We start from the raw sequence: 13,653 nt of genomic DNA on the forward strand, positions 1-13,653 counted from the left end.
AGTTATAACACACACACACACACACACACACATCCTATATAGCTGCAGAATCCTGCAAGAGTGGGCTGGGAATTCAATATGTGCAACCTTTATTTATTATTTATTTTGGTTTATTTATTTATATTTACTGTTCTTCTAAAATACGCTAACAAATATGAGAAAGAAGAAAAAGGAAAAAAATACACTGACAATGCTCTTGAGTTTTACCAACAGGCTGTGCTTTACTATATATATTTATGACACTGAAGCTGAAAATTCAGCTTTGATCACAGCAATAAATTAAAATCTTAACACATATTCACATAGAAAGCAATGGTGATATTTCACAATTTAAAGGGACAATAAGTAACTTTTTAGGTATTTTATTATCTAAAATCAATATTTGTATTCATAAATATGCCCTCAATGGTGTACAAATACCTATGCCAATGTTTAAACTAATCCTTGTAAATGAAGAATTTATTATCTTTATATACATGGGACAGGTAGGTCGACGGAGGCTTCCATGTAGTTCCGCCATCTTGCAAAACTATAATAGCAGAGAGGGACAAAAAGTACTAAGCCAACACGTTTCCACAGCGCGTTTTCGGTCAGAGCCAGAAACGCAGGTGCAGAGACACGTTTCCACAGCGCGTTTTCGGTCAGAGCCAGAAACGCAGGTGCAGAGCAGTGAGAGGCGCTTGAAACTGCACCGGCAAGTTTAAAAGTCTGGATTGCATTCTTATTATGGACCATACATATGCCGCGCCACAGGAGAAGAAAACATCGTCGCCAAAACAGTCAAAAATAGAACGTAAAAGGAAACGTGACCGTAGATTACAGAAAACAAGAGTTAATGTCGGGGAAGCTTTTTCTAGGTGGAAAGAGCTAATGCTTGATAAAGATTTGAAAAGAGACGCTGAAGTGGCCAGTTTTCTTCTCGACAGGTAAGTCAGTGTTACAATCTATATTACAATATTTTTTTTATATCTAACAATGCACATTATTCAGAAAATATAACGAATAAAGAAGACATAACTACTAATTACAATATTTCATGTTTTCCACAGTCAGTAAATCATACTGGAACATTCGTTTGTTAGTTGTCATGTTGCTGTTTGTTTGAAATAACACACCTGTTCACCTGAAGGAAAACTCAACGAAGTGCTATTAGAAGACATCCTGTCAAAGCTTTTTGGTACATATCGCCTTAGATGCAACGCGCATTTGAAAAAGCGAGGCGCTGGAGAGCAAAATTAGTTTGAATGCAAAATACAATTTCACCACTAGATGGGAGTAATTCCTACTTACTGTCCCTTTAACTGTATTTTTTTAATCAAATAAATGCAGCCTTGAGTAGCATAAGAGACTTCTTAAAATCAAAAATCTTACAGATCCCAAACTTTTGAATGGCTGTGCAATAAATATGAGCAAAAGGGTTTTGAGAACTTTCTGGATCTTATTTTGAACATTCAGTAATAATGTTTGGCATAATGTGAAATAATTGCTTGCTTCATGAAATTATCTTCATGTCAGTTTCAAGCACATTAATCACCCAATTGTCAGCAGCTGATTTAATTAGCATGCTGGTTTTAATTAAAAACAAAAACATGTGCTTTTGTGAATGCATTACAATGATGTAGCGAGAATGTATGCATTGCAGTGACTGAAATATGAAGCGCTGAGCTGAAATATGACCTAGTGTGATTCACTGCAGTGTTTCCATGAGAAGGGAAGCACACAGCATTAGGAAGTAATCACACGTACAGCATCAGAGTTCAGCAGACATGACCCTTCTTCACCCGCAGCATCCCTGACCTCCTGCTAATATTTGTAGAGTGACACGAGGTGAGTGTATGTGGATTAAACAGGGCTTGTGTAGAGCAGGCCGGACCTCTGCTAGCATCTCCACACGTGAGTCTAGATCGGCACGATCATCAAATATAGATCAGACAGTAAGCTCTTCATATGATACCCGATGGAGAAGCTCTGGGCCGGAGACTTGGCGTGAGATTAACCCACTAGCTGATCTTTGATCGGACGTCATCTCTTCCAAAGTCTACAACCCAGAAGGTCTGAGATGAAGAGCTGTTCATGGAAGAGCTGTTTAGCAGCAGGAAAAGCCAAAAGCGCTGTAAATAGCCAATGAAAAATGTATACGCTAAGAGATGAGAGAACAGGAGCTCTGATGTCAAATTAATTTTAATGTGCCCAGCCTTATGGAAGACTGCATTTAGAGAGCCACTGCCTCCTCGTCCCTCGCTGCCAGTAAGATTTATGCATAGATGCATTAGAATACATCTACATGTCCAATCTCAAATATATCTTAATATATTGGATGAAATGTTCTATATAATAATATATATATATTAGTGCTGTCAAAATTAGCGCGTTAACGCATTCGATTAATTTGAAATATTTAACGCGTTAAAATAAAATAACGCAATTAACACGGTTGCAGTTTTTTTATTTCCAGTTGTGGCCTATGTATGTTCAACGTGCAAAGAAATATGGATAAGACCAAGGAAGGACTTTTAGACGGAAAGTTTCAGTATAAAACTCTGCCGGATTACTCTTCAGTCTGCCACAAGAAACATTATGACTGTATGACTGTAACAGTGCGTAAATCAGACCTTTCTGTAACGCTAACGTTAATAAGCTTAAACGAAAATAACGAAATAATTGTGTAGCGGAGTATTTTTTGTACACAGTGCCGCGAACTGTCAATCACTCCTGTACGCGTGCATCACTGTCCTCCTCGCAGCTGCAGCAACTTGCGCTCTCTCTCTTCATCAAGCTTTAAAACAAAAAGGGGACAAAAAGATCATATTGTCTTTGTGCATAGGCTATAGATTAATTAGATAAATGAATATCTAAATTTGTGCCTTGCCGTCTACGGTATTTTTTTAGAACTTAGAAAAAAGATGCTGCAGCCAATGAGCAGCCAGCGGGGGCTGCAGGACGACTCAACCTCCGCAGACAGTTTTTAATGTTTATCAGACAATAAATACTCAAGATTTTGCTTTAGTATAACTCACAACGAGTTTCACACACCTTCTCCGGCCACGTTGAGTTGTTGACACTTAACAGTGGGAAAAGCGACACATGCGCTATTCACTTGTATTATTTAAGGGTGAATGGGTAATGTAGTTTCTGCTCTGGGTGGGATGAATTAGGAAGCTCGCATTGTGAAGGGCGCTCTGAAAATCGGCAGTGCAGGTAAAAGATTAAAACCTCTATTAAAACGGATGTCCAAATGAGCGTACCGGTACGCTACAAGCACGTTCTGGGCGCACGGAGAGGTGGCGGTAAGCTCAAGAGCTATATTTGGAAGTGGCGGTACTGAGTACCGGTGCATACCGGCCCACTTAAAGCACTGGCAATGACTATACTTTGGAATTTTTTTGCAGTCCACTTAGAATTCAACATGGAAATCATTTTTGTTTTTTATTGGCATTGATTGTTTTGAAATTCAAATGGTACACTTACATGCCTGTGTTTTTATTTCTGTAATAAATATGGCTTTCAAGCCAACAGTTAATTTGGAGGATATTGATGGTTTATTGCAGGTATGTTGTTTACATGAGAAAATCTGTGTTACAAGTTAAACAAAAATTCCAATAAACAATCATATTTTGAATTTAAATAGTTTCTTTGTCTTGAGTTTACATTAATTATTTACATTTTACATTTACATATCCAAAAAGTTTCAGTCTTTTAATTGCGATTAATCGCGATTAATCGCGATTAATTTTAAAAAATTGTGCGATTAATTAGTTAATTTTTTTTAATCGATTGACAGCACTAATATATATATATAATAAAAAAAATATATATATATATAAAATAATAATAAAAAAAAAAATAAAAAAAAATAAAATAAAAAAAATATATATATATATATATATATATATATATATATATATTTTTTTTTTTTTTTTTTTTTTTTTTTTTTGCAGAACATTTTATCCAATATATTAAGATATATTTGAGATTGGACATGGAAATGTACAGACACACACACACACACACACACACACACACACACACACACATATATATATATATATATCTGAATAATCTTTAAAAAGGCTTATTTTTTTTGAGACATCAAAGTGACATTAAAGTGCATTTAGGCACATTCACACACACACACACACACACACACAGAGACACACACACACACACACACACACACACACACACACACATATTGCTATTGTTATAATTTAGATAAATAAAATGTATTCTTATTGCAATAGTTTTAATTTAATGCTTTAACTATTCAATTATATACATAAAAAAAGTAATTAATTTAAATGTAATTAACTAATAAAAATCCTTTTGACGTAAAAAAAAGCCAGTCTCCAGGAAGTGACATCATCGTCAGCAAGCACTAATGGATTTTATGGATTAATTGCTTGTTGGCTAAAACTACATACATGTGTATAATAGCATAAAAAGTACATGAAAATCAACTTAATCTAACCGTCAGTCCTTCCCTGAGCAATGACTCAATGACAATGTGTGAGTAATTACCGAAGTCATAATTAGCAAAGCTGAAGTGTCAGAGCTTGACCGGCGAGTTTTTATTAAATACGTCCTCCTTAAATTACACCACACGCTTATTCATAAAAGCTAAAGAGTTCATAAGGCAGTGTGTAACAGGAATGAGCCACTTAATGGTGTCAACAGAGTGTGTTTGACGCTGGCAGCCGAGCCGATGGTCAGGAGAGGTGAGCTCATGCAGGACCACAGACGGACAGCTCTTTAACAGCCGCAGTCGTAAAGGAGATTTGTGCCTCGACGCCCGCCGCACACTTTCTCCTCTATTTAACCCCGTCAGAGTCGTACGCCCCGAATCACTCCGCATTATGAATCGTTTAATGCTCCCATAAAAGCCAAAGTGTTTTCACATGAAAAGTTATTCCTCTCACCATCTCAACACTTGAGTCACTTCCAATTCTTTCACTTAAAACTAAAGAACACACGCTTAGATACGAGCAAAGACTGAAGGAATGGAAAGAGCTGGGTAATGTTGTGTCATAAAAGTCCCATAACGAAGATATCCTTAAACAGTCCCCATCCAGGATGCTTTATTGGACGACTATGTTCTTGCAACCATCACTATTGTGATTGTGCATTAAAATTAGACACAGTGAGATTCCCTAACAACTTAGCAACAGTGTCAAAGCCCTAGCAACTGCATAGCAATGTCCTGACAACCATCCACAACACATTTGCATCATGATGGTGAGTTTTGCATGAGGAAATAATTCTGAATTACACTCGAAAATATTTAGGCATTAATTTAAGATTTTAGATGCATATAGAATTTCCATGCATTTGGATTACACAATTTTAATAAGATGCAATTAATGCATTGAATGCATTTAATATTAATGCATGAAAAAAAAAAATTCTACTGTATATATATATATATATTTATTTTTTTTATTTTTTTGCGTCACAGTTTAATGCAATTTCTGAGTGAAGATTTTTCTATACCAACTTTTTGTCAGTGTACCATAAATTAAACAGTACAGATTTATGTAATATATATTTATATATTTATTATACTGCTTGTTCCACGGCTTGTCAAGTTTTGATCATGTTCATACCTTTTAATGATTTTCATGTTATTATTTTCACACTAAAATGTTTTATGCTGATTATAAGCAATTTGAATTAACATATTATGAAAACATTCCTCATATTTAATAAATAATCTAATAAATAATAAAACAATAAAATAATTGATAACAGTTGATAATATACATAATTTGTAAATGCTGATAAATAATGAAATAAATAAAATATTAATAAATATTAATAAAGTAAAAATATGTAAATAGTTAAACTATGCCATTATTTTATTTATTTATTTATTTATTTATTTATTCATTCATTCATTTATGTATTTATTTATTTTGAGTGCTAAAATCTTAACTGTTAACTGCTTGACTGACAAATATGCATCATATATCTTAAATTAAAGTGTAAATATTTTTGGTGTACCATTTTGTCTTAACATGTGCAAATAGGTTATTAATATATCATAAAAGTGTAAAAGTAAGTTCAAAACATAACTTTTTTTAAACAACATACTAGACTAGGTTCAAAAGAATTAATTGATTGGGTTAAATACATTTTTAAGGAATCTCCCCCTGGACATTCAGCAGAATATTCTGTTAACGAGTGAATGACAGAATTTTAATGTCGGGTGAATTATTCCTGTAAGAAGACATCAAAAAGCAGAAGTTTATAGCCAGCAGATGAGTCGAGGCGCCGCTGCAGCAAATCTCAAAATCTAAGCACAGAGGAGGATTAGATATTAATCCCATTTTATTCAATTTAACACTGACTAAAAGCAGAATCATTTTCATTTTGAATATTTAAAAGCGATGTGTTTAAAATAGACCAGAACGCCCCATTTCTCCTCTCCTCCCTTCTCAGAATGTGACCATCTGAATAAAACACTTGCAGCTATGAAATACCTCATATTTGACATGTCTGCTTCTGATATCCTTCATAACACAGTGTCTGGGACTTTATTTAAAAGTTTTAGCTTGCAGGAAGTGTCCACGTTTTCAGTGGCCTTGGCTCCAGATGTCATTTTCCCATTCATTTTCTCCATAGGGTTTCCAAAAAAAAGTTCATCGCTTAAAGAATTCAAAATGCTTGAACTGAATGAAAAATTAATAAACGTGCTGATCAACCTTCATTATGCATTGCATAATAGCTCAGTGTCGTTTCATCAATTTAGACGTAATTTAAAAAAAAAATTAAATTAAATAAAAAAAAAGTGCATTGGGAGTCCAAGTTTTTGAATCCATTTTTGGAAGAAATCTCTCACTAAAGATTTTTAAACCGAACCGAAACATCTCAGAGAAGAACCACAACAATACAGACTCAGATGTGAACCAAAAGCATCTGAAATTCAGAGAAAAAAAAAAATTATGCATTGCAAAATTAATCAAATCAAAAACTAATGTTCAATATTATTTAAGAACCATCTGCTTCATAATGCATTTTAGAACACCTTGATGTATCTTTGTGCATTTGGATGCATTTCATAAAAAAAAAAAAATATGTGCATTGGGCATCCACGTTTAGGGACCTTGGTTCCAGAAGAAATTTTCCCATTCTTTTATTTTGGTTAAACAAAATAGATTCAGCAGGGATTTACAAAAATGAATTCACAATGCATTTTAGAATATCTCAGTGTCTATTTGTCCAAGTACAAAACTGTGACTTGCATGCATTGCAAAATGATGCAATTGAATCCAAAAGTGCTGTGCAATAGAGACCTACAGCTATCTGCTATAAAATGCATTTAAGAATATCCAGTGTATTTTTGTGCATTAGATGCCGTTGCTCCTCTAGACATGATGAGCCGTGTCTGACAACACAGATCAAATCAGGTCAGAACAGCAGAGACATAACCTTTCCATCGGTCATCAATCAAATCTCTCCATCACAACCATCCATCATGCAGCACTTTTGTCTCATGCAGGCATTTTACGGCTTGTCACAAACACATGTACCATCAATCAGACGTCAGGATATCCATGTCATTCAGGATAATTACAAAGAAGCACTGATGCACAACTAAACCTGGAACCTGAAGTCACCCAAAACTTCATCTTTGTTCTCCTGCCGCCTGCTCTGTTATTTCCTTCTGGAAATGCAAATCTCTTTTGAATACGATGGTGCCGCCAGCTTTGTGTCTATTATCTGACACTGGCAGAAACCATATTGGTGAATCATTCAGAGGGGTTTTGCACATTTCCTCTAAATCTCTGGTAAGACATCTGTTGCACAACACGTACAAGCATCATATTATTTTTACACGCATACGAGTTGTTCTGAAACTGTGGGCAAAGCATCGCAGAAGCGTAAATATTTAAAACGTTACTTTGGGTCTCTCAACTCGAGGAAGCGAAGAGATGCATTTGGTTTAATTATTCACAGATAGCTTTACTCCAAATAAACAAGACTTCACAAAATAAATAAATAAATAAGGACAGACATGAGATGTTTAAAAACTAAATATTGAGGTAAATATCTGTTTCTTGAAATTCCTACTACAGTGCGCAGATGACAGTATTTCATACATAAAAAGTTATGTATTATAAAATTGCATTTAGTGAAGATAAATCAATGCTTTATTAAATTAAATAGCATTAAATAGCAAATATATGCATTACTTTGTTAAATGTTTTATCCACTACAGCGTTTTTGCTTGTCCATTTAATCCTGCCATTTAATAATCTTTCCATTGCAAATCAGATTTTTAATCATTAATAGAGGTTAAGGGCAAGCATATACCTAAAACACCATAATTTGTTAAAATATGATATTAGTTTACTGGTTATTGCATTTGAAAATACATAAAGCTTATATACACATATGGAATGATTAAGATTTGTTTTAATGTTTTTGAAAAAAAGCTTCTTCTGCTCACCAAGGCTGCATTTATTAAATAAAAAATACAATTTAATAAAAACAGGACAAATTGTGAAATATTATTACAATTTAAAATAACTGTGTCTTTATGTAAAAATATATTAAAGTGTAATTAATTTATGTGATCAAATCTGTATTTTCAGCATCATTCCTCCAGTCTTCAGTGTCACATGATCTTCAGAAATAATAATAAGATGCTGATTAGCTGCTCAAAAAACATTTCTGATTATTATCAATGATGAAAACAGTTTTTGAGGCTTAGTATTTTAAATAACATCAATTATTAATAATATGAATACTAGGAAAACTATATAAATAACATTTAACATAACTTTTTTATATAATATATTAATATTCAGTTTAGTGCCCTTTCTCTAGATATCACTTAGATAAAAAGTATTGATCCCTTCATGCAGAAAATACAGCCACAGAATGCACATAAACCAATGTCAAATATTATGAAAAACAAAGAAAAATAGACAAAAGATGATCATGCTCAAGTGATTTCAGGCTAATGTGATTAGCAGGCGGTGTTTAGCGAGTGTTTTGTCCCTCGACGTCTGCATGGGTTCGAGCATCTATAGTGAGTGAATAATATACAAACAAATGCGAGTTGGCTTCAACATCACACTAAAGGCCGTGAATATCAGCGAAGCCACCGGAGAGAGAAAGAGAGAGACAGAAAGAGAGGCAGAAAATGACAAAAGCGGTAAGTGAAAATGAATATGCCCGGGGCTCATCCGTGATTACTTTTTTTATGATTACTGCTGAATTCTCTCTGGTGGAGTGGTAAGACGACGCAGCTTATTAGATCAGTTGTTCACACATCTACAGGGAGAGTTTGCTGGAAAGCGACTGCACGCAACATGTCGTTAAATTAGCTCTGTCTGCGACGGGACGATTAGCATCGTTACGTACGGCCACCCGTTAGCCGGTCACTTAAAGCTCTGCGGCTGGAAAATTACTGAAGCTCTTTATGTCAGATCAAGAGGAGCAGTCGAGTTTAATATGAAGCGTGAGCAAGCCTGGCTTACAGTAAGATCTCTGAGCCGTCAATGAATGTGCACGAAGAATTAAAAGTTTGAAAAGTGCTAAAAATTAGCATATCACATAGATGGATGGAAATTATTTATATATAATACAGATGAGTTAATATTATTATTATTATTATTATTATTATTACTATTAAAAATAACGATGATTAAATAAAAATGGAAAATGGTAATAAATATATATATATATATATATATGTGTGTGTGTGTGTGAATTCTGTTTTATATTTTTAGTTTAATTTTTTTTTTGTTTTTTTTTTTGGTTATTTTATATGTTTGAAATTATTTAGATAATTTCTGAAGGATTGCATATTTTAAAAAAATAATAATAATAATAATAAAAAGAGAGAAATGGTAATAAATTGGAGAAATTGCTGGGAATACTTAAGATTTTCTGAAGATCATGTGACACTGAAGACTGGAGTAATGTTGCTGAAAATTCAGCTTTGCATCAAAGGAATCAATTACATTTGACAATATATCCAAATAGAAAAGAGTGATTCTACATTGCAATAATATTTCACAATATTAGTAATTTTATTGAATTTTTTCATGCTGAGCTCAATACATAAAAAAAAAAAAGAAAAAAAAAAATCAAGTAAAGACAAAGCATTGAATTCCATGTAGCAATGTAACAGTCTGATATTAATTTTAACCATTATTTTACTATAAATATGCATTTAGCTATTTTTTATTATTTGAATTTGCTGTAAAAGGTGTTATTTACTTTATAGACTCCCTTATTATTCAATAATTATTCATGCACCTAAATGAAAATGTGCGGTTGAGTTTGTTTGGCCGAGTAACAGTGACCTTCTTCCTGAGGCTCGAACAAAAAGACCATTAGCTCTTGTTCTGTCCAGGACCTCAGACATAAGCAGAAAACAAACAGGAACTGCTTGACTAAGCAGAGCTGTTATTTCATTAAACCCGCCGCTGTTTAATGTATAAAACATGAAGTCCACACTTCTTTAATGTATAATTTGACTGAAAGGTGGAGCGGAGGACTTGCTCATATTTCTCTCTCTCTCTCTCTCTCTCTTCTGCGTGTCAATAAACAGCGAGTCGCTGCTGCTCATGTGCTGAGGAAGCAGGAATTAATTTCAATCAGGAGGTTCACAGCTGCGCAGCGCTGCAGTGATTACATTATTGTAACCTGCATTTAAAAGTCTTTTATATCCGCAAACACGCACAGAAGAGCTTCGGCTGAGACGCAGTGGTGCACCTGATTCAAAACACACAAACACACTGGGAATATTACTAAATACTGTAACAGATCATTGTACAGTGGTATCAGATGCCTTAATGTTGTACTTATATGGTACCTCTAAAAATACTATAGGTACTTTTTGCTATAGGATACCCACATTGCAAAAGCAAGAACTGACTAATACTCAATTGTATGCATATATTTTGACCATTTAAATAAATAAAAGTATATATAAAAAATAAATAAATAAATAAATAAATAAAATAAGTGTGTAAATGAACCAGGGTTTATACTGTTAGCTGAAACTAAAACTAAAAAAATAATACAAATTTAAAAAATAATAATATAATTAACTGAGATAAAATACTTTACTTATAAAATAAAATATAAATCTCATATTAAATCAAAAAATATAAATCGTATAACTTATTTTATTTCAGCAAAGGCAACATTTCTCATTTTTGTTTAGAGTACTAAAATAATTAAATAAATAATAATACATAATATTGTGTATATAATAATAATAATAATAATACAACATAATATTGTGTATATAATAATAATAATAATAATAATAATAATAAATAAATAAACAAAGAAAAAAAGAACATAAGACAAAAACTACACCGATATAACAAAAAATATGAAAATAGACCAAATACACAAATTACTAAATTATAAAAAAAACTATGAAAAATAAAATAAATGTTACATAACATAATAAATATATATATTTAGAATATTAACAAAAACTATAATAGTATAATAGTATTAATTCTGTTGTGTATTTATTTTTATTTATTTTTATTGTTAAATATGTCTATACAGTTTTAGTTATTTTAGTACATCAAGATAAACTAAAGGAAAATGATAACTGTTGCCTTGGCAGCTAGCTAAAATAATGAATGTATTTAATTGAGTAAGAAAAAATGTTCTATGGTTTTAGTTAAGTATAATTATATTGATCAATGATAATAAAATAACGCTGATCTAAACACACAGTATCTGTCCAGTGTTCCAGAAGCAACATTTCAGCGAATAAATACTGTATAATCAGCGTAAATCTCACCGACAGGAGAGAGCTCGGCCACACTCCCGATGTAAGGACCTTCTAGAAACTTGGGCTCGCTGTCGTTGATGTCCTGGACCTTGATGACGAACTCAGACTCGGGTTCCAGCGGTGCGTCGGTCAGACGGTCTCGTGCCTGAGCTCGTAAGGTGTAGAAGGTCTTCTCCTCTCGGTCCAGACGCTCGGTGGCGTGGATGTCGCCCGTGACCTCGTCTATGATGAAGACAGTCCCTGCTCCCTCTCCAGAGATGGTGTACTTTATAGAGCCGTCGCCTTCGTCAGAGTCGGAATGGATCTGTGGATTAAAGCAGAGGTCAGGAATCCTGATGTGCTGCTGGACACAGTGGAGATGTGCAAGGAAACCGAAATAAGATCGGAAACGCTAAAACGGAGAACTGACATTTAATTTGGAACGACGATAAAATGATTACAATGCATGGAAATAAAATGCCATGTTACAAAACTTACAAAACATGAAAAAGTACATAATTTTTGACTAATTATGGCTGTTTACATCCTGTTTAATTTAAACCATCATATAGCAACATTACAATTACATTCAGGCAAATTTATAACTTTAAAATAAATAAATGCAATGTGTTATTTATTTATTTATATATTTATTTATTCATTCATTCATTCATTCTTAATTTTTAATTTTTAATTTTTAAAATGTAGAAAAAATAAATAAATATGGAAACATACTTTTCCACCATAAAACCAATGATGATAAAGATGAGGATGATGATGATAATTTAAGGATTGCATTATAAAGAATATATATATATATTACACAATTATTATTATTAATATAAAAGAAGAACACTGCGTTCCCATTGTGGATTCTCGCTGTGATGTCTGGACGTTTAGAGCAATTTGTGATATACACTACACACACAGTACTGTTTGTGAAATCAAATTCAATTCTAATTTGGGAATTGAACAACTGTGAGACTTAACAGTACAGCATCTTAATACTTGATGTTCACAAAAGCACGTTTGCTTAAGAGTTTGACCTACAATTAAAAATGCATTTATGAAGTTAACGAATGAATGGATTGAGTACGCAGCATACCCATGTGTAAAATACAGTCATTTCTCCATGGCTAATGTCGTCTGATCTGCCTCATGAGTTCAGTATTATGGCGAGCTGCCATCATGAAAGGCTCAGTTCCCAGTTTTCCATCCTCTCTTTCCAACCTGACGGCTCCTTTGGTTCGGCACAAGCCTCTTGGCATCACAATGACAAATTACTAAGGCACCAGATGTACTACACAGAGCGGATATTGACTACAAGGCCTGAACAAATGCATTTCATTCGCTACAGAACAATCTGTGGACAGCCAGTCTCAAAAGTCAAAAATAAACACCCTTATTTACTTTCTTAATGCTCGCTCCTGCTCTTATTGTGACTGATTCAGTGCATTCAGAACTGAACTGAGAAGAACATTCAGATCTAATTGAATGACTGCAGTGGAACTGAAGTTAAATTGAGGTAGAAACTGAATATAGAATTGAAATTCAATTAGTAATGCAATGCATGTAAATATTGTAAAGTAATGATTCATTTATATTCATCTTAAATATTTAGTGTTTTATTTTAAAGAATAACTTTGTCAAGGCAAACTTTTAGCTTACTGGAAAAAAAGTTTGACTAACTTTTAATAAATTATATATATATATATATATATATATATATATATATATATATATATATATATATATATATATATATATATATATATATATATATATATATAAAACAATTTTTAATGTTTTTGAAATAAATTTCTTTTGATCATCAAGCCTGCATTTATTTAATCAAAAATACAGATTTTATTTTTAAATATTGTGATATATCATTACTATTTAAA

At 32.9% G+C, this 13,653-nt stretch overlaps 1 protein-coding gene across 1 annotated transcript in view; it reads right to left on the reverse strand.

Annotated features, from left to right (window-relative positions):
- The window catches only part of LOC128016041 (cadherin-22-like), a 166,537-nt gene that overhangs the window by 60,605 nt on the left and 92,279 nt on the right, over positions 1–13,653 (reverse strand). The window contains exon 3 of the mRNA XM_052600359.1: positions 11,780–12,074. Coding sequence (XP_052456319.1) covers positions 11,780–12,074 — 295 coding nt within the window. The remainder of the gene's footprint in view (positions 1–11,779; positions 12,075–13,653) is intronic.

Source organism: Carassius gibelio, chromosome A6, assembly GCF_023724105.1.
Source record: "Carassius gibelio isolate Cgi1373 ecotype wild population from Czech Republic chromosome A6, carGib1.2-hapl.c, whole genome shotgun sequence".
In the NCBI taxonomy this organism is placed as follows: domain Eukaryota; kingdom Metazoa; phylum Chordata; class Actinopteri; order Cypriniformes; family Cyprinidae; genus Carassius; species Carassius gibelio.